The sequence below is a fragment of the Engraulis encrasicolus genome, chromosome 16, assembly GCF_034702125.1.
Source record: "Engraulis encrasicolus isolate BLACKSEA-1 chromosome 16, IST_EnEncr_1.0, whole genome shotgun sequence".
NCBI classification, from domain to species: Eukaryota; Metazoa; Chordata; class Actinopteri; order Clupeiformes; family Engraulidae; genus Engraulis; species Engraulis encrasicolus.
Window position 1 is genome coordinate 42522924 of NC_085872.1, and position 27500 is coordinate 42550423.

Sequence of the window (27500 nt, forward strand, 5' to 3'; positions counted from 1 at the left end):
CGTAATGGATTCTCATCTCATAGAAAAATATTTAATGTCATTCCGCATACAGCCTTCAATTGATTTTTTTCCCATTTGGATTTCACAGAGGGAATTTCTCAATAATTGAGAGCTTATTCATATATTATACAGGCATTTATTAGACTGCAAGGGTGTTTGGGCCTCATATGATGCGATTTCAAAACTAAATGCCGCTTCAGCCTGCAAAACAGCATAGCAAGCTTCACAGCCTTCTCCAACCTCAGTGTTCTATTGCTGTCTCAGTGTTCCATTGCTGTCTCTCAGCAGAATCTCAGTCGTCCTCCCTCCCCCTCTCTGACACACACACACACACACACACACACACACACACACACACACACACACACACACACACACACACACACAAACTCTGTTTTCCTGTGTCATATCATGCATTCTGTTTGTTCAAAAATGCTTTGTTTTCTCAGCTCTGCTCCTTAGGAGAATCTCATGTGACGTTGCCTGTTTCTGCTGTCACAAGTGTATTAAAAAAAAAAAAAAAAAACTTAATAATACACACAGTATGAATTAAAATAAATATATATTTTAGTCGCATATGAAGCGTAATGGGAGAAAATGTCCATCTACCTAGACAGACAGAGCAACAACAATATCAGTGTAAATGGCTGTTGTTGCTGTAAGACCAGTGTAATCTGTGGGTATTGCTCCCTTGTGGTTTGAGTTCAGCTGAGGCGTTATCTCTGGATGAGATGCTATTGAGCCGTCATTGATATGTGAGCAGAACGGAAGAGGTTGTACAACGGTAGGAGAGGATGAAATGAAAGAGCAAGCCGCAGACAAAGACGGTGATGTGGGGGGAACCAGGGGAGGGCCGCTGCTCGTGCAGAATTGATTGCTTCCTAAAATCATCTTGGCATTCTACGGTCCACTGAGTCCTGAAGTGCAGGAGCCGGAGGGGTCAGCGCGGTGCCCAGGCATCCTATAACTGTAACACGCACAGCAGCGACGACGAGGCTGGTGCAGAGGACACGGCCCAGAAAAAACGTATGGCACGGCACGGTCACAATCTGGGTCGCAATCTCCCAAGCTGTGTCCACATGAGCGTAATGCCACACATGCATTAGACAAGACATTATGGCCCGCATTTTAAAACATTACATGCAGGAAAAAAACTCTGCCTGGCCCATGTTTCATAAAAGGAGCCCCACTGCAACTGACTGATATAGGTTCACTTGTGAGGATGGTGAGGAACCCCATTGGAGTGGACTACTGCTCTGCCCTACAAAGGGAAAGTGCAGTAACTACATACTTTGTCAAAATTGAGTTCTTCTTTACACCTTCTTTATGTTGTGGCAAAGCCTTATGGTCCAAATGGGTCCGGCTTTAGACATATAGCTATGTCAAAGTTGCAGCAACCACAATATCCAACCTAACACCAAGGCTTTGAAGGCATTTTTCTAAGTTTCAGTCTTGGCATAGGTACTGCACTTTGCCTTTATAGGGCTGTGCTACTACTACAACAACTATTGTACTTCTCTGTAGAAAAACAATACCGGTACTAATGTTAATTCTTTTAAATAGAAAACACAACAACGCATGAAATTTTAAATTCATTTTATATATCAATATATAGAGAGCTGATCTGAAACATTTCATAGAAATATGAAATCATTTTTTGTCAAACAGTAAATATGTTTAGTGTACAGACAGACATTTCCATCAATAAAACTTAACTGTTGAAAAAAATAATGTACAAAATAAAAGAAAAGGCAGAAAAAAGAGTTGCCAAATAAAAATACATTTACATAAAATGGTAATACTGTTACACAGGTCCTTCATGTAAGAGAATCTGTGAGCAACAAAATTCAAACAAAGTCAGTGGCAAAAAAAGCAACGTGGTAAGCACAACACTTTTGGCAAATGACCCTTCATAGTTATAATAAAAAAATCAGTGTCTTTCTATTGTTTTGTACAAATAAATTAATGTATGGACTAACATTTATCTAAAATCTTATGTACAACATTTTACAGTGTATCAAAAATCCCATATGAAAACATATCTACACATCTGGATTCAAAAACAACACAAATACACAACACTGATATTAAATTTAACGCATATGCAAACAAACTCACATACGCACGCACGCACGCACGCACGCACGCACGCACGCACGCACGCACGCACGCACGCACGCACGCACACACACACACACACACACACACACACACACACACACACACACACACACACACACACTAACCACAAAATCATTCATCTCCAATTCTCAACACTACAGAAGGAGCCAGGATGGAGAAAGCACATATATTGTGACTATAGAAACAGGCTATTTTAAGCACACTGGTTTGAGTTCACACAATGCCAACAGACTGACCATGCAAAGTGTTGCAAGGACACTGTGAGAAGATAGGATGCTGCATGTACTGTGGAATTAAGATGTGCGGTTAGCAGTCCTCAAAGGCAGCAGGTTAGCCTGTAGTTAAGCCCTTGATGTGTTTCTTCTCTACATTGCATTCCAAAGCATCTGGCATTCTTGGTGTGTGCTCTAAAAGGTGGGAAACACTTCTCTGGGCATCTTAGTCACGCAAACCAGCAAACACACACACACATACACGCTCACACGCTCAAACACATACTCTCGCTCGCACACACACACACACACACACACACACACACACACACACACACACACACACACACACACACACACACACACACACTTGCTATCTTCTTCTTCCTCACATAATCTTTCTGCTCCATTTCCCTGAGACATTACACAGAACATAACACATTGAAACTGGCAGATTGTTTGGCAAAACAAAGATTTTTATCACTACTCCACGCCTGTGCCGTCATCTACCTCACCTCTCCCTGGCCTGGCGCAAACTCAGAATTTCAGTGGCGCGCCTGATCAGGAACCTCCTAAAGTCTAGTCAGCCTCCACTATCTCACAGCACTGGCGTCAGTGAACTGGGACTGTTAGCTTAGCCCAGTCTTCTGGAAGGCACACACTCAGCTCAACGCATCGCAAGCCGTAGCCCTCTCTCCCTCCTTGCGGAACCACACACTAGGAAACACACACTCACACACACACACACACACACACACACACACACACACACACACACACACACACACACACACACACACAGACAGCCTAGAGGGCCCAGAGGGAGCGAGTGGCATACGCTAGTGTGGAATGCGGCGGAGGGAAGCAGATGGTAAGATCATAGGCGGAGGGTAAACACAGAGGAGGAGAGCGCAGCGCAGCACAGCGCTGTGTGTCACTCCATTCCCCAAGCCACGGGGCCGACAGGCGTCAGGCCACACAGCGGAAGGAGGCGAGACGGGACGAGACGAGATGAGACGAGACGAGATGAGACGAGACGTGGCGAGCTAAAGCTAAGAGACTCTTTCACTCACATGTACAAAAAATATGTACACTTACAAAATGTGCCCGCTCAGAGAAAAATCCGGCCTACTTTTAAGGGGGTCTTGTATTTGATGAAAAGTTAACAGTGATAAAAATGAGTTTATCATCACAGCATTATATTTTGTGATTCTACATACAGTAGACAGTAATCTTTAGTGTACACGTTTAGATTCAGTGAAAAAACAACTTGCAAAGTAGCAGTCGGCTCTCAGTTCACTTAGACATTATGCATATACTGTATAGGTGTTGTCCTCACACTGTGACAGTCCTTATAAAAGAATATAATAATAATAATAGATGATAAAATTCAATTTATCTTGCTTAAAGTATTGCAAAAAATGAATTGGGCACCTTTGAATCTTGCATTTTTTTCCCACTACACTAGCCTTAGACGATGTATTATTCATAATTTACCCAGCTTTAACAGACTGACAGCATCTCTTCAGCTTCAACACCCTTACAACATGAAAACCACATCTATTTCAGTCTGAAATGCTGAAAGGCCGCAGACCTTCTTCCATTTCATGGATATGTTATGTTTTTTTCTTCAGCCTCCCTGCACATTTTAAAGATCGTTATATACCCTTCACACATATGATGTTTTTAGTCTTCAAGTTGTTTATTTTCCAGCGAAGCCTGAAGAAAACCCAGGGATTATCGAGTGACTGGAATCTCTAATGCACAGGCGCTAACAGGACTGTACACGTATCTCTCTGCTGCAATAGAAGTATTCTAGGAGCAATAGAAGTTATCCCTCATCTATGCCCACTGAGTAGCCTTTGATGGGTGAGCCTTGCACCAACCAGTGTGTATCAGAAAAGATACAGAGGTTAACAGATATCTCATGGACCCACAGAGTCCTCTGCTCAAGACTGCGTACATAGTGTGTTGATGTGCACTAGCTGCTCAAATTAAAATCGGTTCCTGTTTTCAAAATAAATAAATAATAAAATAAACAGATAAAAGCAAGTGCTTCTCTCTGCTGCTGCCACTTGAGAAGCAGGTGGAAAGACGAGACTAGACACACATCTCAAGACAAAAAAAATATGTGAGAGGAGGGAGATCTGCTTCCCCTGCACTCTTGTTCAAAGCCCAGAGAGAGACACAGAATTTGCCATTCTACCACATCACAAAACGAGGGGCTGCTTCTTCAGGGTGTGAGAGAGGGTGAGTACAGAACGGTCACAGTTTACCTGGAGAAGCTTGAAACAAAACAAAAAAAAACAGCAGACACATCATCCTCAGGAATGCACACGGCAAATGAAGAGGTCTGACAGTTAGGCCGCTGGGGCCGCCACTGGTGTGTACTGTAGTCTACGTGTGCCCATCAACACCATTAGTCTCCAGTCCCAGAGGGCTCGTACTGTATGAAGGTCGTCTGTGCCCATCTTGCTCAGCTTGCCTGTCAGGACCAGTTCAATGACTGTCATCAGTGAGACATGTGGCAAGGGTGTGTGTGTGTGTAGGGGGGTGGGGGATGGGGGGTGCAGAGGTGGGGGAAGTGAGGTGTCTCACTCTGAGCATAGGTCCACTCGCTCAGGAATATCACACAACGCGATTCTCACGTTGGTAATCTGACAGTTAGGCTCACATTGTTAAATCTTTGGCCTTTGCAGCCGTGCAGTTCCACCAACTTTGTGACCGCTGGAAGCGTTGCCATGGCAACCTCATTTTGGCACGGCGATGGTGGGCTGCTCGGTGTACCAGTGCGTGGCCGGGTCGGGCAGCCCGCCGCCCATGGGGAGGGCGATGAAGGGCGGACACGTGCCGCCGCTGCCGCTGCTGGAGCACGCCACGTTGGCCATGCCCACGACCGGCCCGGGGTAGGGGTGCTGGTGGTGGTGGTGTGGCGCCACGATGCCCTCCGTGCGGCCGATGTGGATCTCGTCCTCCTCCGTCTCGCCGGTGGTCTTGCGGTACACGGGGTTGTCGAAGTTCATGCTCTTGGTGCTCTTGCTCTGCCAGTTGCGCCACACCAGGTACACGCCGGCACACACCACGCCGAAGACCACTGTGGCAACGATAGGCACTGCATGCATTTACCACACAGCCAGCCGGGAAATGGGGGGAAGAGGGGGAGGAGGAGGAGGAGGAGCAGGATGATGAAGCGTTAACATGGTTGTACAGCGGAGCGGTGGAGTGACACAGTGAAGTCAACCAGACACAGGAGACTGAGGTCTCAACCAGAGAGGGCAGAACAAAGACGCAGGAGGGAGTCCAGCACAGAGGAAAGCTCATTAGCAAAGCTAGTCTCACTGGCTATGTTAGAGGTGAAACAGTACAAAGTCATTGTGGATGAATTCAATATATCCCATTGGTGTCAGCACTGCAAGTGGAAATGATCCACAGCAGGAAAATCTATTTTTAAGCAGTAAATGGAAAGATAAAACAAAAATCCCAGTAAACTACAGTTGCGACAATGAATGACGCAAATAACGACTTTTCTGTGTGCCTGTGTGCCAATCACTAGAGTAAAGATCTGTTGAACATATAATTCCCACTTGGGTTTGCAAAATAAATGAATTAACAAAGCCATGATGTTTGTACCATTTATCTTCTATTGTGTGTATATCACAGTACAATGAAGTTGTATAGTATAGTATAGGATAGTAGTATAGTTAAGTATAGTAGGTGTGTTGTATAAATTACAGTGGGATTCCTATATGTATACAGGGGTTATACAATGAAACTGAAACACCTGTCATTTTAGTGTGGGAAGTTTCATGGATAAATCTGACCACCCTGGTGGCCAGTCTTCATTAACTGCACATTGCACATTGCACCAGGAAGAGCAGAGTGTGAGGCTCAGTTAAAGGGTAAGAGTTTTGCTCAAAATATTGCATGTGTTTATGTGTGTCAGTTTCATTGTCTAACCTCTGTAAGTGCACTACAGTCATCAAATAATGCTACTTCATTCTGCCCAAACTAGATAGACTGGGGGGTCTGAGGCCAGGTGGGGAGGAAGAGTAATGCATTGTGGGAGCAGGAAAGGGGACGGAGGGACAGTGATCTCGACAAGACTCCATGTCATGTTTTTTGGAGATAAAAAACAAAGCCACAGCATGGATGACTGATGAAAATGCGATGCCCTTTCTCACGGGTATATAACTGGGTATTAGGGGAAGTCTACCATGATGACCTGTTGCCCTTTGCTTACTGTTAATAATTCATAGTCGAAACAGAGAAGAAGTACTACAAAATCAAATATTGGAATAGCAAGGTTACCTTAAAGTCTAAAGGCACACATTGCCGTTGGGTGTTTTGATTAAATGTTAACACTGTGTGTGTTTGTGTGCGTCACGTGTGTGTAAACGCCAGCCCATATTTACAACAAGTCTATGAATATAAAACGTGTGTAAACTTGACACCACCTACAAGCAGAAGACCTTCCATTAAAAGCAAGCAATTAGGATTACATCATCAGCACACTGTGGATGCTAACACATGTTGTCAGTTTTGCATGTTTCTTCTCTTAATGAATATGCAATTTAAGGGCGTTTCTATCTGAGTTTGCAAAATACCGGGAGGAGAACATGCAAATACTCTGACTCAGTTGTTTGCCCACGTCATAGAATAGGGATTAACATCATAAACTGGATCATTGTTTGAGCATACAGTATTCTACGCCTTAAAAAGAACGACAATCTGACTCAATGGGCCTACAGCTACAAGACAATCAGACTACTATAAAAAACAGCCTCTGAAATCATATTCCAATGAGTGACTAGTAAATATTTTCAACTGGAACATAGTATAATTATTTGATATTGGTAGGAGGTACTATTACTTGTATTTTTAGCAGTATTTTTTGGAGAAGCTTATCCAAGAACTGCTTTGAGTGCAGTGAGAAGACATTTGAGAGGACAATATTTCTGGCACGTCACCTCCCCAGTAATTTAATGCTAGAGCTGGTGGCTGAGCTAAGCCTGAATTGGAGCCACTAACTAGAACCAGAACCTTTCTAGTCTACGCTGCATCCAATTAATTGCACCAGATTGAACTTCACCTTTTTCATTTTATTTCCTGCTTGCAGTTGGTTTTCGTCTAAAACTTTCAAGCAAAAAAAGCTTCCTTTCAATACCAGAATGGGTAATGTGAATCATGTTTGACAGATGTTTGACAATCTGGTAGCGTGTATATCCTTGATTATATTTGAACAAATTCTGTCCACTAAGCTCACAGTACAAAGTAAAAGCTTCATGTCTAATCAACACAGACTCTCCCCTTCATCCATGAAATAAGGCAGATGGTTTTAACTGAGCAGTAAAATGGTGTTGATTTAAAGTATGGATGAAAGGGATTTTACAGTCGCCTGTATGATGTCAAAAATGCAAGCCAGCACAGCAGCCACATACACAGGTGTACTGCCCCCTCCACTCAACCACGCACACACACACACACACACCCACACCCACACACACACACACACACACACACACACACACACACACACACACACACACACACACACACACACACACACACACACACACACACACACACACCTCAGGCTTGTAGAATGAATGGACAACGCACAATGTGTTCTATATATAGCGCAGTGGACTGCAGCTGAGGCAGAAGAGACGCACTTACCTATGGGAATAACAATGCCCAGCACCGCCACTGTCAGATTGTTGCCAAGGAGAAACAGCTCGTTGCCAGCTAATAGCAGAAAAATAGCACGTACAATCAAAAACAGAGAAATGAATGAAGAGCCTAGATACCACATGCCCGGAATATGTTTTCTATGAAAAACATTAAACTAAGACTTTTTTTAAGACTCCCACGATATAAAAAATTGGATCTGAAATCAAATTCATGAAATACAGGGGTTGGACAATGAAACTGAAACACCTGTCATTTTAGTATGGGAAGTTTCATGGCTTACAGGGGTCCCCAAACCTTTTTCTCTGGGGGCCACATTATCATTCCTGACTGTGATCAGGTGCTGGGATCAATCATGTGGGCTGTGTACCAGACCACTGCCTGTTATAGCCATACTTTTTAGCACACAATAGTTAATCATTACAAGGGATTTGCAAAAGAAGTGAATACTTCACATGTTTTTCAATTTGAAATACCACAGGTATTCCTTTTAATTTCTAATAACCATGTAAAAATAGAAAGGAAAGGTTAGAAAAATATGGTGATTGACAGTTTATTAGTGATACAAAAGAAATGGTAGGCCTGTTTATATTACAGTGGGATCAAGACTTCTGGTAATTCACACTAGGTTAGTGAAAATGAAACTGTAGGAAGGCCTGTTGATAAACAAAATAAATATTTTGAAAATATATTTTAGCATATTTTTTTTCTGTGAGGATTGCTTCTTTGGGCCAGTTCAAATGGTGAGGTGCAGAGAGGTGGAGGGCCGGTCAAAGGGGTGTGGCAGGGCCGTATCCGCCCCCCGGGCCTTATTTGGGGACCTTTGGCTTACATGGACCGGCCTGTTGGCCAATTTTCATTAAGTGCACATTGCACCAGTAAGGTGAAGTGTAAGGTCATGTAGGCCATGAAACTTCCCACACTAAAATGACAGGTGTTTCAGTTTCATTGTCCAACCCCTGTACGTTTAACACAGAAAAGAACACTAACAGATACACATAAAACACGGAAGAACATAACCATTAACATATGGCATCGTCATGGTGGCCTAGTGAGGTACAGCCTGATATAATTTGTTTGCCTCTACTCGGGGGGCCTCACCGTGATGGGACAGGTTGCCTATCTCCCCGGGGACGGTGGTAACCGCAGCCCCGAGAGTGCTGCTGCCACCGCCAGGTGCCTGAGTCCAGTTGGACGGCTCCTGGGACTTGGACTGACTGGTGGTCAGGGAGGGTGCAGGACCAGGTGTGAGGCCTGTCGCCGTGTCGATGGGGGATGTCACCACTTCAGGGCTTTCGGTGGTGGTGGAATTCAGTGGAGCCTCAAAGGCGGTTTCTGTGGTGACGGCAGCCATGGACATGTTGGGCATCATCGCGGTGAAGTTTGAGTCTTGGACAGATGGCGTAGCTGCGGAACGGAAAGAGAGTTTGTGAAGGATGAGACTCTGTTGTTCAGTAACAGATGTGTGTTGCAGTGAACAGGGAACAAAGTTGGGTGATTCATATGGTAATATCTACAGTATGCATATCATTAATGGAAGCTGTTTTATAACCGTGTATAAATGTGTGTGCGTGTATGTGTGTGAGCGTATGTATGTGTGTGCACGTTTGTGTGTGTGAGAGAGAGAGTGTGTGTGTGTGTGTGTGTGTGTGTGTGTGTGTGTGTGTGTGTGTGTGTGTGTGTGTGTGTGTCCTTATGTGTGCGTGTCTGTGTGCGCACACGCGTGTATGCATGAGTATGTGTGTTTACGTGTGTTGGGATGTGTGTCTGTATTGAAATGTATGCGTAGTAGGGAGGACTGATGTGTGTGTGTGTGTGTGTGGGGGGGGGTGGGGGCAGTCGAACAGCCTTACCTAGCACACAGCTGCGCATGTCCTCTCCCAGTTCCTCCCCGTGGGGGCAGGCGCAGGTGTACTTGGGAGAGTGCTCGGTGATCTGCGGCGCCCTCAGGCACAGGAAGTCGCAGCCGCCGTTCTCCTGGCCGCCCATGTTACAGCTGTCAACACCTGGATGACAACACAACACAACACACACCACTACACTGTCACGTCACTACTGTGGGGCAGGACACTGCTGTGGCCTTACAATGTCCCTCTGATAAGGAGCAATGTTGGGTATCGATCGACTGTGATGCTAAAAATACACCACTACACTGTCACGTCACTACTGTGGGGCAGTAGCCGTTCTCCTGGCCGGCCATGTTACAGCTGTCAACACCTGGATGACAACACAACACAACACACACCACTACACTGTCACGTCACTACTGTGGGGCAGGACACTGCTGTGGCCTTACAATGTCCCTCTGATAAGGAGCAATGTTGGGTATCGATCGACTGTGATGCTAAAAATATCGATCCTGATTATCTTTACATGAAATAACACAGGTAAAACACAACATACTGTATGTGTGGAGGTCATGCATGAGCTAAGCTTCAAACCCCTAAGCGCAGAGCCTATGTTATAACCGTACTTTCACCAAAATTGTAATAACTATGTTTTAATCTGTTACTTAAAGTGATACTGTCCCATTTTTGGAAATACGCATATTTTACACCTTCCCTTGAGTTAAATAGTAGGGGTTTACCATTCTCCTGTACTTTCAACCGTTCTCTGGGTATGGCAGTGCAAATTGTACCTCCAAGCTAGCAGTTAACATTGAGTCCTATGAGACCAGTTAGCAACTAGCTAGCTAGCATGGAGGTAACATTTGCACTGCCATACTAAGAGAACGGTTGAAAGTACAGGGGAAAGGTAAAACCCAATCATTTAACTCAAGGAGAGGTATAAAATAAGCTTATTTCCAAAAATGGGACAGTATCACTTTAAGGCTCTCAGTACTGTCATAGTAATGTTTTTATGATGTAGTTGAATATTTCAAGCAAATAGTGAATAGGCCCGCCAGCGACCACATCTGCAGTAAGAGGCTACATTTGATGTGCTGTATGTAATTTTGATGTGCCTGATGTCTGAATTTTCAACAAGAAAAAATTACCTATGTACACACCAACACACAAACAAAAATACACACACACAAACACACAAACACACACACACCTTTGGGCTGCCTGAGCTCGTGCACCACCACTATATCGTGAGGGTCGTTCAGGTTCTCCGCCAGGGCCGTCAGCTCCTGTCCAGTCAGCCGGTTAGCGCTGTACACCGCCTCCTTCTCCCGGTCCGTCCAGTACACACGATCCTGGACACACACACACACACACAGAGGACCCGGTTCATTACTCTGCATCAGTCCGGTGGCCCACACACACCTGGGGTGCATTTCTCTGAGGCGTAGTTAGGTAGCCAGATAGCAACTTGCATAGTTGGCAACGGGAAATTGCATGGCAAACAACAAAGTAGCTAACGTAGTTAGAAACTATGGTTTCGAGAAATGCGTCCCCTGCAGAGTACATGCATACACTAATGAAAATCCTTTCACGCAATACACCTAATACATTACTCCCACCTAAACACTCCAGAGGCAAAAATTAGGCAAATGAATGCATCCCCATTATCGAGCGTAAACGTGTCAGGGATGGATATATTCGGCTGATGAGAACACATAATCGTTTTCATCGCAGGGGGAAAACCCAACCCATCAACCTTGCCGACAGCATCAGCAGCAGGCAGACACGGCACCGCCACGGCACGGCAGTTTGAAGAGTAAAGCAAAACGAAGCATCCAAAATGCAGAGGGAAGTAGCACAGCTATCGGCCAGAGCCGGTGAGTGAGCGAGTGAGCAAGTGAGAGTGAGTGGAGAGAGAGTGAGAGTGAGTAAGTGTGAGAGAAGGGGTGAGAGAGGGAGCAAAGTGATGCGGTTGAGTGGATAATGCTGTGTGATGATGATGACTGGGTGCTGGTACTGGCTGACAGGGCTCTTGTTTGGGATCAACTAACTCCTCCATCTGATCTGCCTCTGACTCACGGCTGAGGTGGGGGGAGGGGGGAGGGGGAGGGGGGCTGCTTGGCTCTGTCACAGGAGGGAGGGATTCAACTGACTACTGAATCACTCTCTACCACTAGGGAAGAAGGGAGGAACAGTAATTGGGAGACCCAGCAAAGACACCCCCCCTCTCTCTCTCCTCCTGCCAACATCTCTCTCTCTCTCTCTCTCTCTCTCTCTCTCTCTCTCTCTCTCTCTCTCTCTCTCTCTCTCTCTCTCTCTCTCTCTCATATTCTTTTTCCAAACCAAACCATATTTGCTTCATAGAAACAAAGATTGTAACTCTTTTCTTTCTACAGTCTAATCCAATTTGTTGTTGGGCTTTTGTCTTTGTTTGATAAACAAGCAATTTTATGCAAAGCTTTTCCTTATCAGCTTAAAGATAAGACAGGTAGCATGTCCGAATTGGATGGTTGCTGTAAACCAGAGAAAGCTATCAGGTTTGTGCATGATTGCATGTGTATGTGGTTAAATTGTTTGTGTATGTGAGGTGTGAGTGAGGGAGGAAGACTCAGGCGGGGAAGACTGTACCGTGTTTCTTATGTCTTGTGTGTGTGTGTGTGTGTGTGTGTGTGTGTGTGTGTGTGTGTGTGTGTGTGTGTGTGTGTGTGTGTGTGTGTGTGTGTGTGTGTGTGTGTGTGAGGGATGGAAATAAGCACCCGTCCACCTGCCAATGACAGGTGAATTTGGCCTATGGCGGTTGAAATATGTCAAATTTTTTCTACAGGCACCCGGGATAATGCTGAATTATACGCAGCATCCAACATCAAAGGCTTAAGCAAATTGGTAATGAAAAGAGTTATTGGCATCACAATAACTGAATTTTATTTACCTCTGAAACAAAAGTATTGATCAGAAAATGACTCTTACTTGGCATTACAATGTTTGGAACGGTTGAATATGAACTGGTAAAAATGGTGACTGATAAAAATGTGAGTGACTGGTAGATTTTAGAATCTACCTGCCACAGTGACTGGTGGGGAAAATGTTTACGTTCCACCCTGGTGTGTGTGTGCGTGCGTGCGCGCGTGCGTGCGTGCGTGCGTGCGTTTGTGCACGTGCGTGGCTGCGTGTGTGTTTTTCTTGCGTGTAACTACTGTGTGAATAGAGATGCACTAGAAGGTGGAGAGGGATCTCACAGGATCAGAGCAACAATCTCTTAACCCATGGAGTGGAAAAAGGAAAAGGGGATTTTCAAAAGGGCAGTTCACTGCCTCACTGCCCTTCACATACATGTACACACACGCAACGCACTTGCGCACACACAAACACACACGTGCAAAATACAACCCACTCACACATACATACACACAAAATTCGAACACTCAGCAAAAGAAAAGGTTCCGTATCTGAATAATTCTGCGTAAATACAGCTATTATGTATTGCTATAATGCAGTCCCCATTGAGCCGCGTGACTGATATTACACATTAACATATCAAGTGCCTCGCTGTCCTTGTTATTAATGCAAGTGCTCGTTGAGGCACATGTGTTGTGTGAGAGGGGATATTGGCTACAGGGCCCAGAATAATAGAGACACACGCATGCACACATACACACACGCACGTGCACACGCACACGCACACGCACACGCGCACACGCACACACACACACAAAAAAGAAAATTGAAACTAGTTTTATCAACGTATGTGGCAATTTTGAACAATATGAGACTTGGCACTGCTCCCTGTAGTCCCATTAGCAAGACGCCCGATCAAACTTCAAGCTCGGTGGATCTAATGACAAGGGACCTGAGTGGAACAGACAGAGAGACAGACAGACAGACGTTCCTTCCTTGCAGTTAGAGTTGGATGGACAATGGGGAATAATGGAGCGCTTGCGTGCCACTCAACATTCAAATGAGGTGGCCGATGTAAAAGAAAAAAATACTAGAGCAGCCAAAACAAAATGGAAATTGAGTTTGTGTGTGTGTGTGTGTGTGGGTGTGAGTGTGTGTGTGCTTACGAGGGGAGAGAGAGAGAGAGAGAGAGAGAGAGAGAGCAAGAGAGAGAGAGAGAGAGAGAGAGAGAGAGAGAGAGAGAGAGAGAGAGAGAGAGAGAGAGAGAGAGAGAGAGAGAGATAGGGGGCATGTGAATGTGTTTGAAGTGAACACAAAGTGTTGGAGCCTGCCATGAATAGGCAAATGCTAATGCAGGAATGCATGCTACATCAGCTTTGAATGGGGAGATCAACGCAAAGTCTAAACCCCCACACGTACACACACACGCACACGCACACGCAAACGCACACGCACACACACACACACACCACACACACACACACACACACAGAGTCAGACAAAGAAAGAAAAAGAGCCACACACAAGTCACAACACAAGATTACAGTGTCAATATGTGAAGAAATATTACGTGCGAACACATACAAGGATACATGTATGAATGCATACACAGTTTGCACACATGTGGAACTGAGGTCTTGATTCAGACTCTGTTTCACACCTGCGACCTCACAGCACCTCCATAGTGGGAGACAGACGTGCTGTTCCACAAGTGAGGTGAAAGGCAGGTTATTATCTCTGCCAGCAGGTGTCGGACCCCTTTTTGAGGTGGTGGTGGGAAGGAGTTTCCAGTCTACTGTGTGTGCGCCACACCACTGCACTGTGATAGCTGCCAGCCGTCACACATTTATAGACACTCACAAACACACCTCCCGCTGTCTGTAGTTTTAATAGAAATGTGCTGTGCAGCATGTGACAGGTGGTACACAGACAGCGACAAACGCGCACACAGATGCACACAGACAAACACACACACAGATGCACACAGACAAATACACACACAGATGCACACAGACAAACAGACAGAGAGACAATCAGACAGACAGACAGACACAGACACACACACAGACACAAACACACGTCCTTACCTCAAAGACAGCCAGTGCATAAGGGTGCCCCAGCCTCTCCGTAGAAGCCAGGACCACCCTGCGCTGAGCTCCAGCGAGATCCACACTGCAGATGAGGTGCAGCTTGGAGTCCACCCAGTACAGACGCTTATTCAACAGATCTGCAACACACACACACACACACACACACACACACACACACACACACACACACACACACACACACACACACACACACACACACACACACACACACACACACACACACACACACAGTGTCAGTCTGGCCCTACAGAGGCTGACAGAGCTGTCACAGTACTTGAGCAGACAAGCTGCATAGAATAGAAACCTGCAGAGCACAACACTAGTGATAAAAGCAGAACGGGTCGAGGGAAAGGCTCTTACTCTAAACATCTGCAAAATGTAGACACATATATTCAGACAGCAGTATGCATTAGGGGTGTGAATAAAAATCAGTATTTATTGATGCATCGATCCTACGGCCGACGATCGAATCAAATCGCATCGTATCGTGGGGTATTCTTAAGTAGCGAAAATATTCTAATCGCTGGCCCCTGCCCAATGCCCTAGCTTCATAACATAATAGAAGTGGAAAAGTAATTGAAAAAAAGTCAAATGGAATCGTATTGTATCATGGGGCATTCATAAGTATCGAAAATAATCAAACCACTTAAGAAATCGCAGCCACAGCCTTAAGAAATCGATATCGAATCGTACCGTCATGGAGGCTGTGATTTACACCCCTAGTATGCATGGATTCTGTAGGACGCTGTTGGATACAGACTGGGTACACAGTTGTGAAGTTCTTTTACTTTCCTGTGACTCTTTCATTGCTACTGAATGTAATAATAGACATTTTATAGAAAGGCGCCTGGACGGCAGCCGTTTTTGAGAGGGGGAAAAAAGGGAAGTGAAAAGTAACCGCTAACATTTAGCTACTCATTGTTTAAACCCCTGTTGCTATGCAACCGAGGGGGCAACAAAAGCAACACCCCGGTACAGCGTGGGAAGTAAAGGTCCCTCGGCAGCTGAATGACAAGTGAGACACCATGTGGGCAGCAGATTCAATTAAGGAGCCTCCTCTAACACTATGTATATGATGAGAAAGGAGAGACTCTCAGTTAAGTCCTCTCCTTAAAGGAGCACTCCTGCCAATTTCAATATGCTGTTGACTTGTCAGTACCTGGTGATGCTGCATTTTTTGGCTCAGCCCTTTCCGAGATATGAGCTACTCTAATGGGGGCAGCTTTTGTTTACATTTAAAAAAATCTTAACATAGGCCTACTCCAAATATTTCCCCAAAAGGTATCGCTGTTTGTTAGTTGTCTGCTGATGTTGCATAACCTTTTGGATGTTTTTGGAAATAAATAAAGTGGTTTTTTTGAAATCTAAACAAACACCTGCCCCATTACAATGACTAGGATCTTGGAAAAGGCAGAAGAGAGAGAAAAAAAACTCAAGTACTGACAAGTCCAGAATAGTGTGGGCATTATAACTGCATGTTGAAATTGGCTGAAGTTATCCACCAAGTCCTCTCCTTAAGGCCTTACCAAGAGTGACTCCGTTGGGCCACTCGATGCCCTCGGACACCAGGGTCTGCCGGTCCACTCCGTTCATGCCCGCCTTCTCGATCTTGGCCCGGGTTCCCCAGTCGGACCAGTACATGAAGCTGCAGGAGAGCGGAAGGAAAGGAACCAGTGTGATAAAGTGCACACACACACACACGCGCACGCGCACACGTACGCACAGACACACACATGCGCACACGCACGCTTGCACACACGCACGTACGCATGCACACACGCACGCACACACACACAAACGGTATTCTGCATGTGTGTTTGTGTCGATGAACAATATGGCTGTGGCGGGTATATTGGTGCAGGGAAAAAAGTGCACAGGTCATCAGCATTTATTGACTGAGAAACTGCCTGCGGTCTTTACGGTACAGTATGGGCAGGAGGGGTAGTGATCTGAAAATCCCACAGTTCCTGCTAAAAATACACCATCTTTATATTAGCCACAGATCGGTAAAGGGACAGAGAGGGACGAAAGGTCTATATAATGGTGTCACTGCAGTCAACACTGTTACATAAAGTATGTGACCTGAACACAGGGGGCAAACGTCCACCAGAAAGTCCACTAGAGCAGAGGGTGAAGTGGCTGACACATGTACTGTACGTAATGTTTGGTTACAGCACACTCTGTAGGACACTTGGGTACACAAACACACTGAGCTAATTCAGTGAAACAGACTACACCTTCTCTATGTTGTTTTGTCCTTACCCCCCATCTGGGTCCACAGCGATGGCCCGAGGTTCACTCAGGTCGCTGTCAATCAGAACCTTCCGCTTGGTTCCATCGACTGTTGCCACAGAGATAGTTCTGTCTCCCGAGTCAGTCCAGTAGAGGTTGTGTTGGACCCAGTCCAAAGCCAGCCCTTCGGGAGAGTGCAGGGACGAGTCTATCATTGTAAGCTGCTTGGAAGGGTCGCTGGCTTCATGGATGTAAGCACTAAGGATCAATGAGAGAGAGGGGGAGGGAGAGAGAGAGAGAGAGAGAGAGAGAGAGAGAGAGAGAGAGAGAGAGAGAGAGGGAGAGAGAGGCAAATGATAAAGTGCTTAACAATGTATTGAAAATCAATGGAAGTCTTTTGCTCCAAATAGCCATGTAATACTGTAGCAATTCAAGCACATTTAAAATTTCTTCAAAATGTGATTTGAATGTACAAACTTTTTTCACTTTTTTTCCCCAGCCAGTGGCCACTTTATGTCTCCATGGGTACATCATAGTAAACCAAATGGGTTTTCAGTTCACACAGGGCTAATGACTCTGCACTTTCCGCTTTAAAGAGTGGCAGTTGAGGAATATTTAAAAGCAATCACTAGTTTCAATTTTTTGACAAATCCAGAGAGGTCTCTCTATTATTAGGAGTAAGTGCCCTAAATTAGAGTATTCCCCTGAGGACAACATTAGGTAGAAATACCCGCAAAAAAACGATCAAATTTGGGCGAAAGGCCTGACTGACAGTGGCATACTCTAATGCTTGCCTTAATGCAATGCAATCATGGAAAAGCAGGAGTATTGAACCACTTAGGATCCTTGCAAAAACAATCCACATATCGACCTCATCAGATGCTGAGCAAACTACAAAACATGCACCTGGCAAATGTACGGTAGCTGCTGTTGCTGACTTGGTTCGATGCGGAGGCAGACTTGGCATACTACAGTCTGTGCTGTCAACATCTTCTCAGAACGAATTCATTGGTCATGTACGTAAATATGTGAAGTTTATTTTTACAGCACTTTTTACAGAAAAGACAGTTACAAGGTGCTTTACAATTTGATTAGACTATAGTGGGATTATTGTAAACAAACAATAAAGTAAAGAAAATTCCAATAAAATAAAATGTAAGTACTAAATGTACTGAAAAAATAATAATTATAAGATAAGATACACACATCAATGTGCCTAATATAAGGGCAAATATTACAAAAGGTAGGAGTTTACCCAAAAGCTTGTCTAAAACAGCAGGTGTTAAATTGGCTTTTAATATACTCCATAGAGGGTGTCAACCTAAGATCAGCAGGCAAGGCATTCCACCATTTAGGGCAGCAGCCTCAAATGCAGACACTACAAGTTCTATGGCAAGTGCATGGCATAGACAGGAAGTTCTAATGGTTAGACCTGAGAGAACGTGCTGAAGACAGAGGGTGAGTGAGGTATGTCTTCAAGATAAGCAGGTGCCTGTCCATGAAGTCATCTGTATGTGATGGTGAACATTTTAAACCGAATCCTATATTGCAGGGCTTGACATTAACTTTTTCACCCACCGGCCACTGTGGCTAGTGGTTTTCCCGAGTCACTAGCCATTCAGGTATTCCACCAGCCACAGATTTTATATTGTTTGTTTTTCTTAATCATGATAGTGTACGCCTAAGGTGACATGGAAGTATATCAAGCAAATACAAACTGAGTTACTGAGCTTTTTCGTGAACTTAAATACAAGCAATTGGCAGACAAAGGGCAAACAACAGAATATAGGCAACTATAATGCATATTTTATACCAAGGAATTAGCAGCCAGCCAAATTGGCTAGTGACACTGAAAGTGTTACCAGCCACAGCCAAGTTTTACCAGCATTTGGCCGGTTGGCAGGGGCCAGTGTCAAGCCCTGCTATATTGAACAGGAAGCCAATGGAGGGAGCTAAGAATGGGTGTGTTGTTTATGTGAGTGCATTGAAATCTACCCTTGACCTGACTTGATCGCGATATTTTGAGTAGCGTCACAGGAAGTAAAAGCGGGTCCTCCAAGCTGGCAGCTACTGTACCTGAAGATCTTCCTGTGAAAACGGTCGCACCAGAACATCTTATTGGATGCCACGTCCACATCCAGAGCCACAGCATTCTTCTGTGTGGGCACCACCTGGGTGTAGTCTCGCTTCACCAGGTCGATGCGCCGGATCTCGTGGCGGTTGGTGAACATTAGATACGGACTCTTCCCTGTAAACAGGCAGGAGGACGGAACACACAAAACATAACAAAACACAAAAAAAACTGTCAGTCCCACTCCCTTCATTAACACTGACTCCTGTGAAGACAGCTTTCACTAGGAATGGGTTCTGGTGGGTTAGCAGCAGGGTTGCCAGATGAGTCTGACAATTTCCAGTCCAACAAATGCTCAAAACCCGCCTGGAAGCACTAAATCCCGCCCAATTTGAACTGAAATCTAATTATTTTTATGGCCATAAATTTGCAGAAAAACCCACCCAAATGCCCTTTTTAACCCGCAGACGGCCATCCTAACCAGCCCAATTGGACGGGAAACCGCCCAATCTGGCAACACTGGTTTCCAGCCATCAGCCACAGTGTTCGGCTGAGTGAGTCTGGGCTAAGTGTGGTGTTAAAGTGGTAGTTCGCTATTTTAGACATTAAGCCCTGTTTGTGTGACTTCTGGGGTGAAGTAGAGATGTTCTCATCACAATTTTGACATTTGGTGCTGAACGGAGCATTTAAGGTATCCAAGACTGCAGCCCCCCCACCTTTACATTGACTCCAATAGAGCACTCAAGCAATCGATTATAAAATGGCATTAAACTTTTGTTTGAGAAGACATGGAACTCACCGTGTGGTCAGTGGTAGACAGCGATAAATTGACCCGAAAATTGCAGCAAAATATGCCTTCTAACTGTTGTTTAGCATTTGGCGGACCTATTTTTCCCCAGACGCCGTTGAATAGCAGTAGACATCCAGCCAGTAGGTAGCGATAGTGTGTTGTTTATGGAGCGAGGTAGAACGGCTATCTTTGAGCGGGACTGGCTACAAAAACTACAACTTGCATACAAACCATAGATAATAACGTAAACAAACGCACCCCCATTTCCGGTCGCGCGGAGTAATACTAGTCAAACCAATACAATCAATGAAGACGGACAATAATGAATATATCTTCTCTGGAAGCGTATTTCGCGGTGATTTTCGAGCCAACGTATCGCTGCCCACCTCTGACCACTCGGTGAGTTTCATGTCTCTGCAAACGAAAGTTTAATGCCATTTTATGATCGATTGCTTGAGTGCTTCATTGGAGTCAATGTAAAGGTGGGGGGGCTGCAGTCTTGAATACCCAAATGCTCCGTTCAGCACCAAATGTCAAAATTGTGATGAGAACATCTCTACTTCACCCCAGAAGTCACACAAACAAGGCTTAATGTCTAAAATAGCGAACTACCACTTTAATGGGGTAAGCTGACAGGCTCACAGATCTGCCTTCCTCATATGAGCACACTGGGGTCCATAATGACCTTCATTACTCTGTGGCCTGTATCTGTATGTCTGGCTGTCTGTGCTGCATACTCTCCACTCTTCTCCTCTCCACTCCTCTCCTGCTGTAAAAAAGCAGCACCCCACACATCCTCCACTAAATACCAGCACTTTAGAGGAGTCTTAATGTCATTAAGGAAGCAGATATTGTAGCTGCAGGGGCTTTTTCTCTTTCTCTCTCTCTCTCTCTCTCTCTCTCTCTCTCTCTCTCTCTCTCTCTCTCTCTCTCTCTCTCTCTCTCTCTCTCATTCTTCGCAAATGAACAGTGTTCAAATTAATCTCTCAATGGATTTTTTTCCCTCTATAGTTTTCAACACCGTGTCCTCCTGTGATACCCTCACGCGGTAGGAAGAATGAGCAAAAGTGCTTTCTTTCTATTTGCTTCTCCATTTATGGTTGTGTTATGTCTGATTACTCAACTCTGAGCTGTATGAAAAAAAGGACAGATGCAAGGATAATAGAACGAGCATGACCAGTGAGCGAAAGTGAAAATTGAATTTGTGAGGAGGTTATAGAAGGGGCAGAGAGAGAGAGAGAGAGAGAGAGAGGGCGTGCGTGTGCATGTGTTACCAACTATGAAAATTGAAACCTGACAACAGAAAAGGAAATCAGAGTTGGAGTACAATAAGCTTTTGTGTGCAGAGCTTGTGCCCCAGCATGTACCGCAACATAGAGTTTGGCCACACTCTCTGCCTGCTGGTGACGGGGCTTATAAATGCTGTTACTATGACAACTCAGGTGTTTGTCAGTTAGGGCTGGCGGGCGTCTCACCCTCGGCTTTACAGGTCTTGCTGACGGGGTCCATCTCGTATCCCGGGTGACATTCACACTTGAAGTCCCCCTTCAGGTTGACGCAGATCTGGCTGCAGGCGTCCGGGTTCTCACACTCGTCCACATCTGACCAGGGGAAGAAGGGCAAAACAATTCCAATTTAAGTGTGTGTGCGTTCCATCAGTGTGGGTGTGTGGTAAAGTCTGTCAAAAAAAAATCTTCAAACACACACACACAAGCCAAATGTTGTAAAATAACTGACTTATCCCACAATGACAGCCAAGGAATATAAACCTACATCCATTTGGCCTTAATCAAGTCCAAATCATTTGTGTATGCTATGCAGGTACGCTAGCGGTGACAGGGCTGGCTCACCTCCGCACGTCCTCTTGTCCAGCAGCTTGTAGCCGGCTGGGCACTGGCACTCGAAGCCAATGGGGCGGTCCACGCAGACGTGAGAGCAGCCGCCGTTGTTCAGCTGGCACTCGTTCAAGCCTGATGGGGATGAAACGGAAGCAGATCTGGAAGGTTACCTCTCCAAGAAACACAAAGCACAGCCAGCCATCGGAAACATGCACGCCTCAAAGACTCAGAGATGGATATGAATGTTTTAGTGATTAATGATCCCCGCAACCCCCCCAAAAACAAAACAACATCAAAAAGAATGATTTATGGTTGTGGTATATGGTTGTTTCCAAAAACTTTAGTTGTTGGAGAGCTAGAATAAGTCTACAGTCAATATATATGATGCCATGAACCTATACAATGATTTTAATGATAGAAATATGTCTTATATACACACAATCATTGTAAATCAAAGGAAATTCAAAACATTATGTAATAACTAGGTAAATATTCCCTCTGCATCTTTAATTCTGAGTGATAGTTTTATACCTGGACACTCATATTGTCCATCAGTATAATTCATTTTGAAATGTTCTTCCTTGTGTTGTTTTGGCTTATTTGGATGTTTATTACATTTCACTGATCCCCGTTCCAACTTATTTGAGACGTGTTGCAGTTATCAAATTAGAAATGAGTACATATGTCCCCCAAAACAATATTTTGTCTCGGTTTTAACACTTAATATGCTGTCTTTTCACTATTCTCCATATGGATTATAGTTTGTGTGCAACTGAAAGTTACAGGGTGTTTGAATTGTGTGAAACATTCCTTGGAAGTCAGATACAGTGGTGTGGATTTTCTGTTATTTCACTGCCAGGACTCAGGTGTCGTATTCCCAATTACCGTTATCTGAGCAGAAACCCACTCCCTCCCAGCTACAGAAGACAAGCCGTGTTTATGTCCTAGAGACAGATGCTGAATTGTACTGATACATGGCTCACCTTGCCAAACAGTAACTCTGCACTGAAATATGGGCTGTGTGTGTTATCATGGAGTATGATAAAAAGAGAGTGGCACATCTGCTTGAGGAGTCTGTTCTGACTTCTCAAGAACGAGCTGACATCCCGCTGGCAAGTGGAATAAAATATCAGAAAATGTGTATAGTTGCAACAACAGGTGGTGGGTAAAAGAAAGAGAATTTCCGTGTCAATTCAACACATCACTGAAATCTCCAATTCCTATACATGTACATGGGTTCTAAATTTTTGTTTTCCACTGACTGTGCGAAACTAGCTGCGCACAACTGAGCCTCTGATTGTTGGAAACCGCTCTTGGTCAAAGAATTATCTCACGTGGTTGGCTGCCAGTGTCTTGCCTCTCCTTACAATACCGTGTTGATAAACACGGTAAACCCATGTATAGCAGTGGTAGTAGTAGTACTGGTTAGTGTACCGGTAATAGCCACATCATTTAGATGGGTAATATTATAATATTTTATAATATTATATAATATTTTATTATATTATAATATTTTAATCCTTAAATAAATATTTCATAAAATAACCATAATACAGCTCACGTCAAGTCCATGTGCAGACCAATAATAGATGAATGCTAACAGTAGCATGGCGTCACAAGATCATGCCTTAAATAGGCTGGTAAACTAGATATGTCCTAGTAGCAACAGAACATATTTTTGTCTGATGCCTGGGTCTAGCACCACTCCAGGGGAGGTTATCCAAAATAATCCAAAACCAAGCCTTTGATCACAATGATCTGCCTGTGTGTAACAACTTTTTTTCTGTTTGAATCTCAGTAGTGGATCTTAGCACAGTGAGTGGTCTACAAATGCAGTTAAACAGTTTAAACCATGTCTTTGGTTTGGAGGCCAACCGCTGGTTCTACACTACAGCTTCACTGGCTCGGTGCCAGTCAAACTAAACATTCATTTTATAATGTAGCTACTAGCCATGTGATAAGGCAGTCCCTAATAAATTACTGCAATATGAGAACAACAGAACAAATGTCAAACAAATGAACATTAGCATAAAGTCACTGCTTCAAGGTCATTGAAAGGCAATCATGTTAGATGAGGCCTAGTGGTCAGATACCAGTAAAACCGACTGTGAGTGTGTGTGCATACGCGATTGCTTGTATGTATTTGTGTGTATGCAAGTGTGCATGCATGCTCATTTTTTTTTCTTTATTTGCGAGAAGAAGAACATCTTGTGACTTAAGGCTTGAGTGAGCAGCTGGAGGAGCCAAGCAGCCCGTGAAGATTTTAATGAGAAGAAATGGAGGCTGATGCGATGCCACCAGCCAAACGTGAGGAGGATCACAAGGCAAGGAGCCGAGCGAGGCACAGGAACGAACGCTCCAGCCAATCAGGCTGACTCGCGGTGACTTGCCTTGTGATGGCGGAGGCGGCACAGGGTGCAGGTAGAGGTGGGCGTGTGATTTGGCTGAAATGGGAGCAATACAGACAGGCAATCCGAGCCACCACTGCTTACTAGGGATGGCACAAACCGCACCGAAAACCGAAACCGTACAATTCACACACATACCGAACCGAACCGTGCAATCCATCGCAAACCGCAATTCATGTACTGCCCAGAAAAATATGTAAAACAGAGATTCTTGGAGTATCTTATCCAGTCTCTCTGATTAAAACATTGGCGTATGAGACCAAATCAGAGGATGACACAATAAAATCACACCATTTTCACATTATAAGCCTATACAAACCATATGTAGGATATTTAGTGAGAAGTCCGATTCTATTAGCCAGTGCACCATTTATCATGAACTAAAAAAAAAGAACCGTAGAGAACCGAAAACCGTGACCTTGACACCGCGATATGAACCGAACCGTGAATTTTGTGAACCGTACCACCCCTACTGCTTTCCACAGGGCAGAATTTCCTTTCTGGGACATGTTGATTAGACTGAATGCCACCGACACCTGCTTTCGGTCCTCATTTAGGCATGCCTGTTTGAACTCTTATATGAAGATCACAACCTTCAGTTATGCAATCATTCTCTCTGTCACACAACCTGTTTCACTTTGTCACTCTACACTCTTTTCTCCTCTACTCTCTCTCTCTCTCTCTCTCACTCTTTCTCTCTCTTGCACGGGTGCACACACTCACACGCACGCACGCACGCACGCACGCAGGCAGGCACACACACACACACACACACACACACACACACACACACACACACACACACACACACACACACACACACACACACACACACACACACACACACACCTGACCAGAGGGTATAACAATTAGGGCACATGTGGGCCCACTGTGCTACTGTACCTCCAACCATATGCCAGTCAGTCTCACATCACAGTCTTCGTGATTACAGTATTTCTCAACTGGTTTTGTACATTTCTCGAATCTCTCTCGCAATTTGCAAAACATAATATTCATTCTCAAAACAGCTTTAACAAATGGCAAAACACGGTGGATAACCTGCAAAACCGAGTCTCTTGCTCAAAACCCTTATTTGTCTTTCAAAAACCAAGTTTTTTTGTCAATGAACGTATCAGCGCCAGCAGAATGGTTAGTCATTGTCTCATAGTGTATGGACAAGCTAGTCAAATCAATTTCTCATGTTGTCAATTGAATAGTACACTCTTGAGGATCTTTTCTGAAGCGAAATGTTGTTTAGATTGGTTGGGAAATGTTGTAAATTCAGTTTTATATTACATTGATCAGATAAGATTGAGATAGTTTCATGCATTCAGTGACAAAGCTTTTTGAGTGATATGACAAAAGCAATTGATAATGTACGAAATCACTGAGAATTGTACACAGCCATGGCATGGTGGACGAGAGCATTTGCTATATGCCGAAAACAATGAGAAACTGATTTGACCATGTGCACAGGTAACACCAGGAAGTCACAATTGAACAAAGACTTTTGAGAATCATTATTCTGTTGTGAGAAATGTACAAAACCAATTGAGAAAAACTGTAACAGTACAAAGGGGGTCAGGGGAAAGGAATAATCGTCTTACGGGTTCAAACAAAGATATGAATAATTCCTTCTGAGAGTGCAGCCCTTATCAAAGAACAGGGTAGAAATCTGAGGTTTCCGCTTGGAAATGTGTCAGCTTTGATAAATGCATACTCACTCAGTTTCATATTGTCGCTTGTACGTATCTCTGTGATGTACGAATGTGATGCACGGCTGCGAGGAAATATATTTTAGCAAGTGTGGATGGGGTGTGTGTGTGGAAATGGGGGGTTGGGGGAATCCGAAGTGGCTGTTAAATTTTTTGGAATTTAAACTAACAACTCTTCGCACCACAGGATGAGTGCAGAAACTTTCAGCACAAAAGTCATGAGAGAACGATTCATAATGTATGAGTGCAAATCGCCCCATCAAGGCAGCAGGACGAAAACTAGGGCAGTGCATAAGTCCAGACTTAAAAAAAAAAAACAGGAATCCACATTGCACTGCCAGGGCGTACGTAGAAGCTCAGCCAAGAAGGGAGCCAGGCAGGCAGCACACCGTGATAATCAAGCCAACGCGCCGCCAACCCCAATGATCAAACTACAGTCAGCATGAGTGGCAGCCACCTTGAAAAGGGCTTCCACAGAGATAAAGCGCCCAATGCAGTAATCAGGTGTCATCATGAATAATGGCAGTGGATAAAAACAGGCGTGGGAAAGGCGCTGAGGCCATTTTCTTACCACACTCTTTCTTGGGCTCGTCTGAGCGGTCCTTGCAGTCGCGCGTCCCGTCACACACTTTGTCACTGTCAATGCACTCCCCGTTCTTGCACAGGAACTTGTGGGGGCCCTCGCATTTGGTTGCTGCGGTTGAGTAGAGAAAACATGACAATTACGTACTTCAGCCAAGGGCAGTGGGAAAGGTGAGCAGGCACAGAGGACGCGGCCGGCAGTTAGGAAGGGCAAATGAGTGTTTTGATTTTCTTTCTAATTACGGTTCCATCTGATAAACCTGAAGATAAACCTGAAATTTTTCTCTGAGTGGAAATTAATCCTATAATCTGGTAATTAACAGTCTGTGTGTAACACACGCACGACTGCACAGTGTCTTCCTTTCATGCGCACACACACACAGAGCGTGCATGTAGCTATGCATACAGAAAAGTGTGTACAACTACACAGAGGTATCAGGAAACATTCTCTCACATGTGCCATATTCTGTAAACACACATAACCGGTCACAGATATCAAGGCATAATACAATAAATACAAATATGCTCATAAAGATAATGTAGCTACAGTATACAGTGTATATACAGGGGTTGGACAAAATAATGGAAACACCTGTCATTTTAGTCTGGGAAGTTTCATGGCTCAAGTGGACCAGCTTGTCGGCTAATCTTCATTAATTGCACATTGCACCAGTAAGGTGAAGTGTGAAGGTTCAATTAGCGGGGTTAGAGCACAGTTTTGCTCAAAATTTTGCAATGCACACAAAATTATGGATTACATGTCAGAGTTCAAAATGAATGAAGATTGGCCAACAGACTGGTCCACTTGAGCCATGAAACTTCCCACACTAAAATGACAGGTGTTTCCATTATTTTGTCCAACCCCTGTACAAGTACAATATATAGAGAGATATAATGTAGATATAATAGAAATAAAACATGTATTTCACAAAAGCATGAACGTACCATTGACACAGCCAGCCTCATCAC

General features: G+C 44.4%; 1 protein-coding gene across 1 annotated transcript in view; it reads right to left on the minus strand.

Annotated features, from left to right (window-relative positions):
- Positions 1–4944: 4944 nt before the first annotated feature.
- The window catches only part of LOC134465801 (low-density lipoprotein receptor-related protein 8-like), a 59467-nt gene continuing 36911 nt past the window's right edge, over positions 4945–27500 (minus strand). The window contains exons 6-18 of the mRNA XM_063219678.1: positions 27477–27500; positions 26521–26643; positions 21839–21958; positions 21464–21589; positions 19204–19375; positions 17158–17385; positions 16422–16540; positions 14872–15011; positions 11100–11241; positions 9896–10048; positions 9144–9449; positions 8031–8099; positions 4945–5448 (exon numbers count right to left, since the gene is read on the minus strand). The exon at positions 27477–27500 is cut by the window's right edge and continues 99 nt beyond it. Coding sequence (XP_063075748.1) covers positions 5105–5448; positions 8031–8099; positions 9144–9449; positions 9896–10048; positions 11100–11241; positions 14872–15011; positions 16422–16540; positions 17158–17385; positions 19204–19375; positions 21464–21589; positions 21839–21958; positions 26521–26643; positions 27477–27500 — 2066 coding nt within the window. The 3' untranslated portion in view covers positions 4945–5104. The remainder of the gene's footprint in view (positions 5449–8030; positions 8100–9143; positions 9450–9895; positions 10049–11099; positions 11242–14871; positions 15012–16421; positions 16541–17157; positions 17386–19203; positions 19376–21463; positions 21590–21838; positions 21959–26520; positions 26644–27476) is intronic.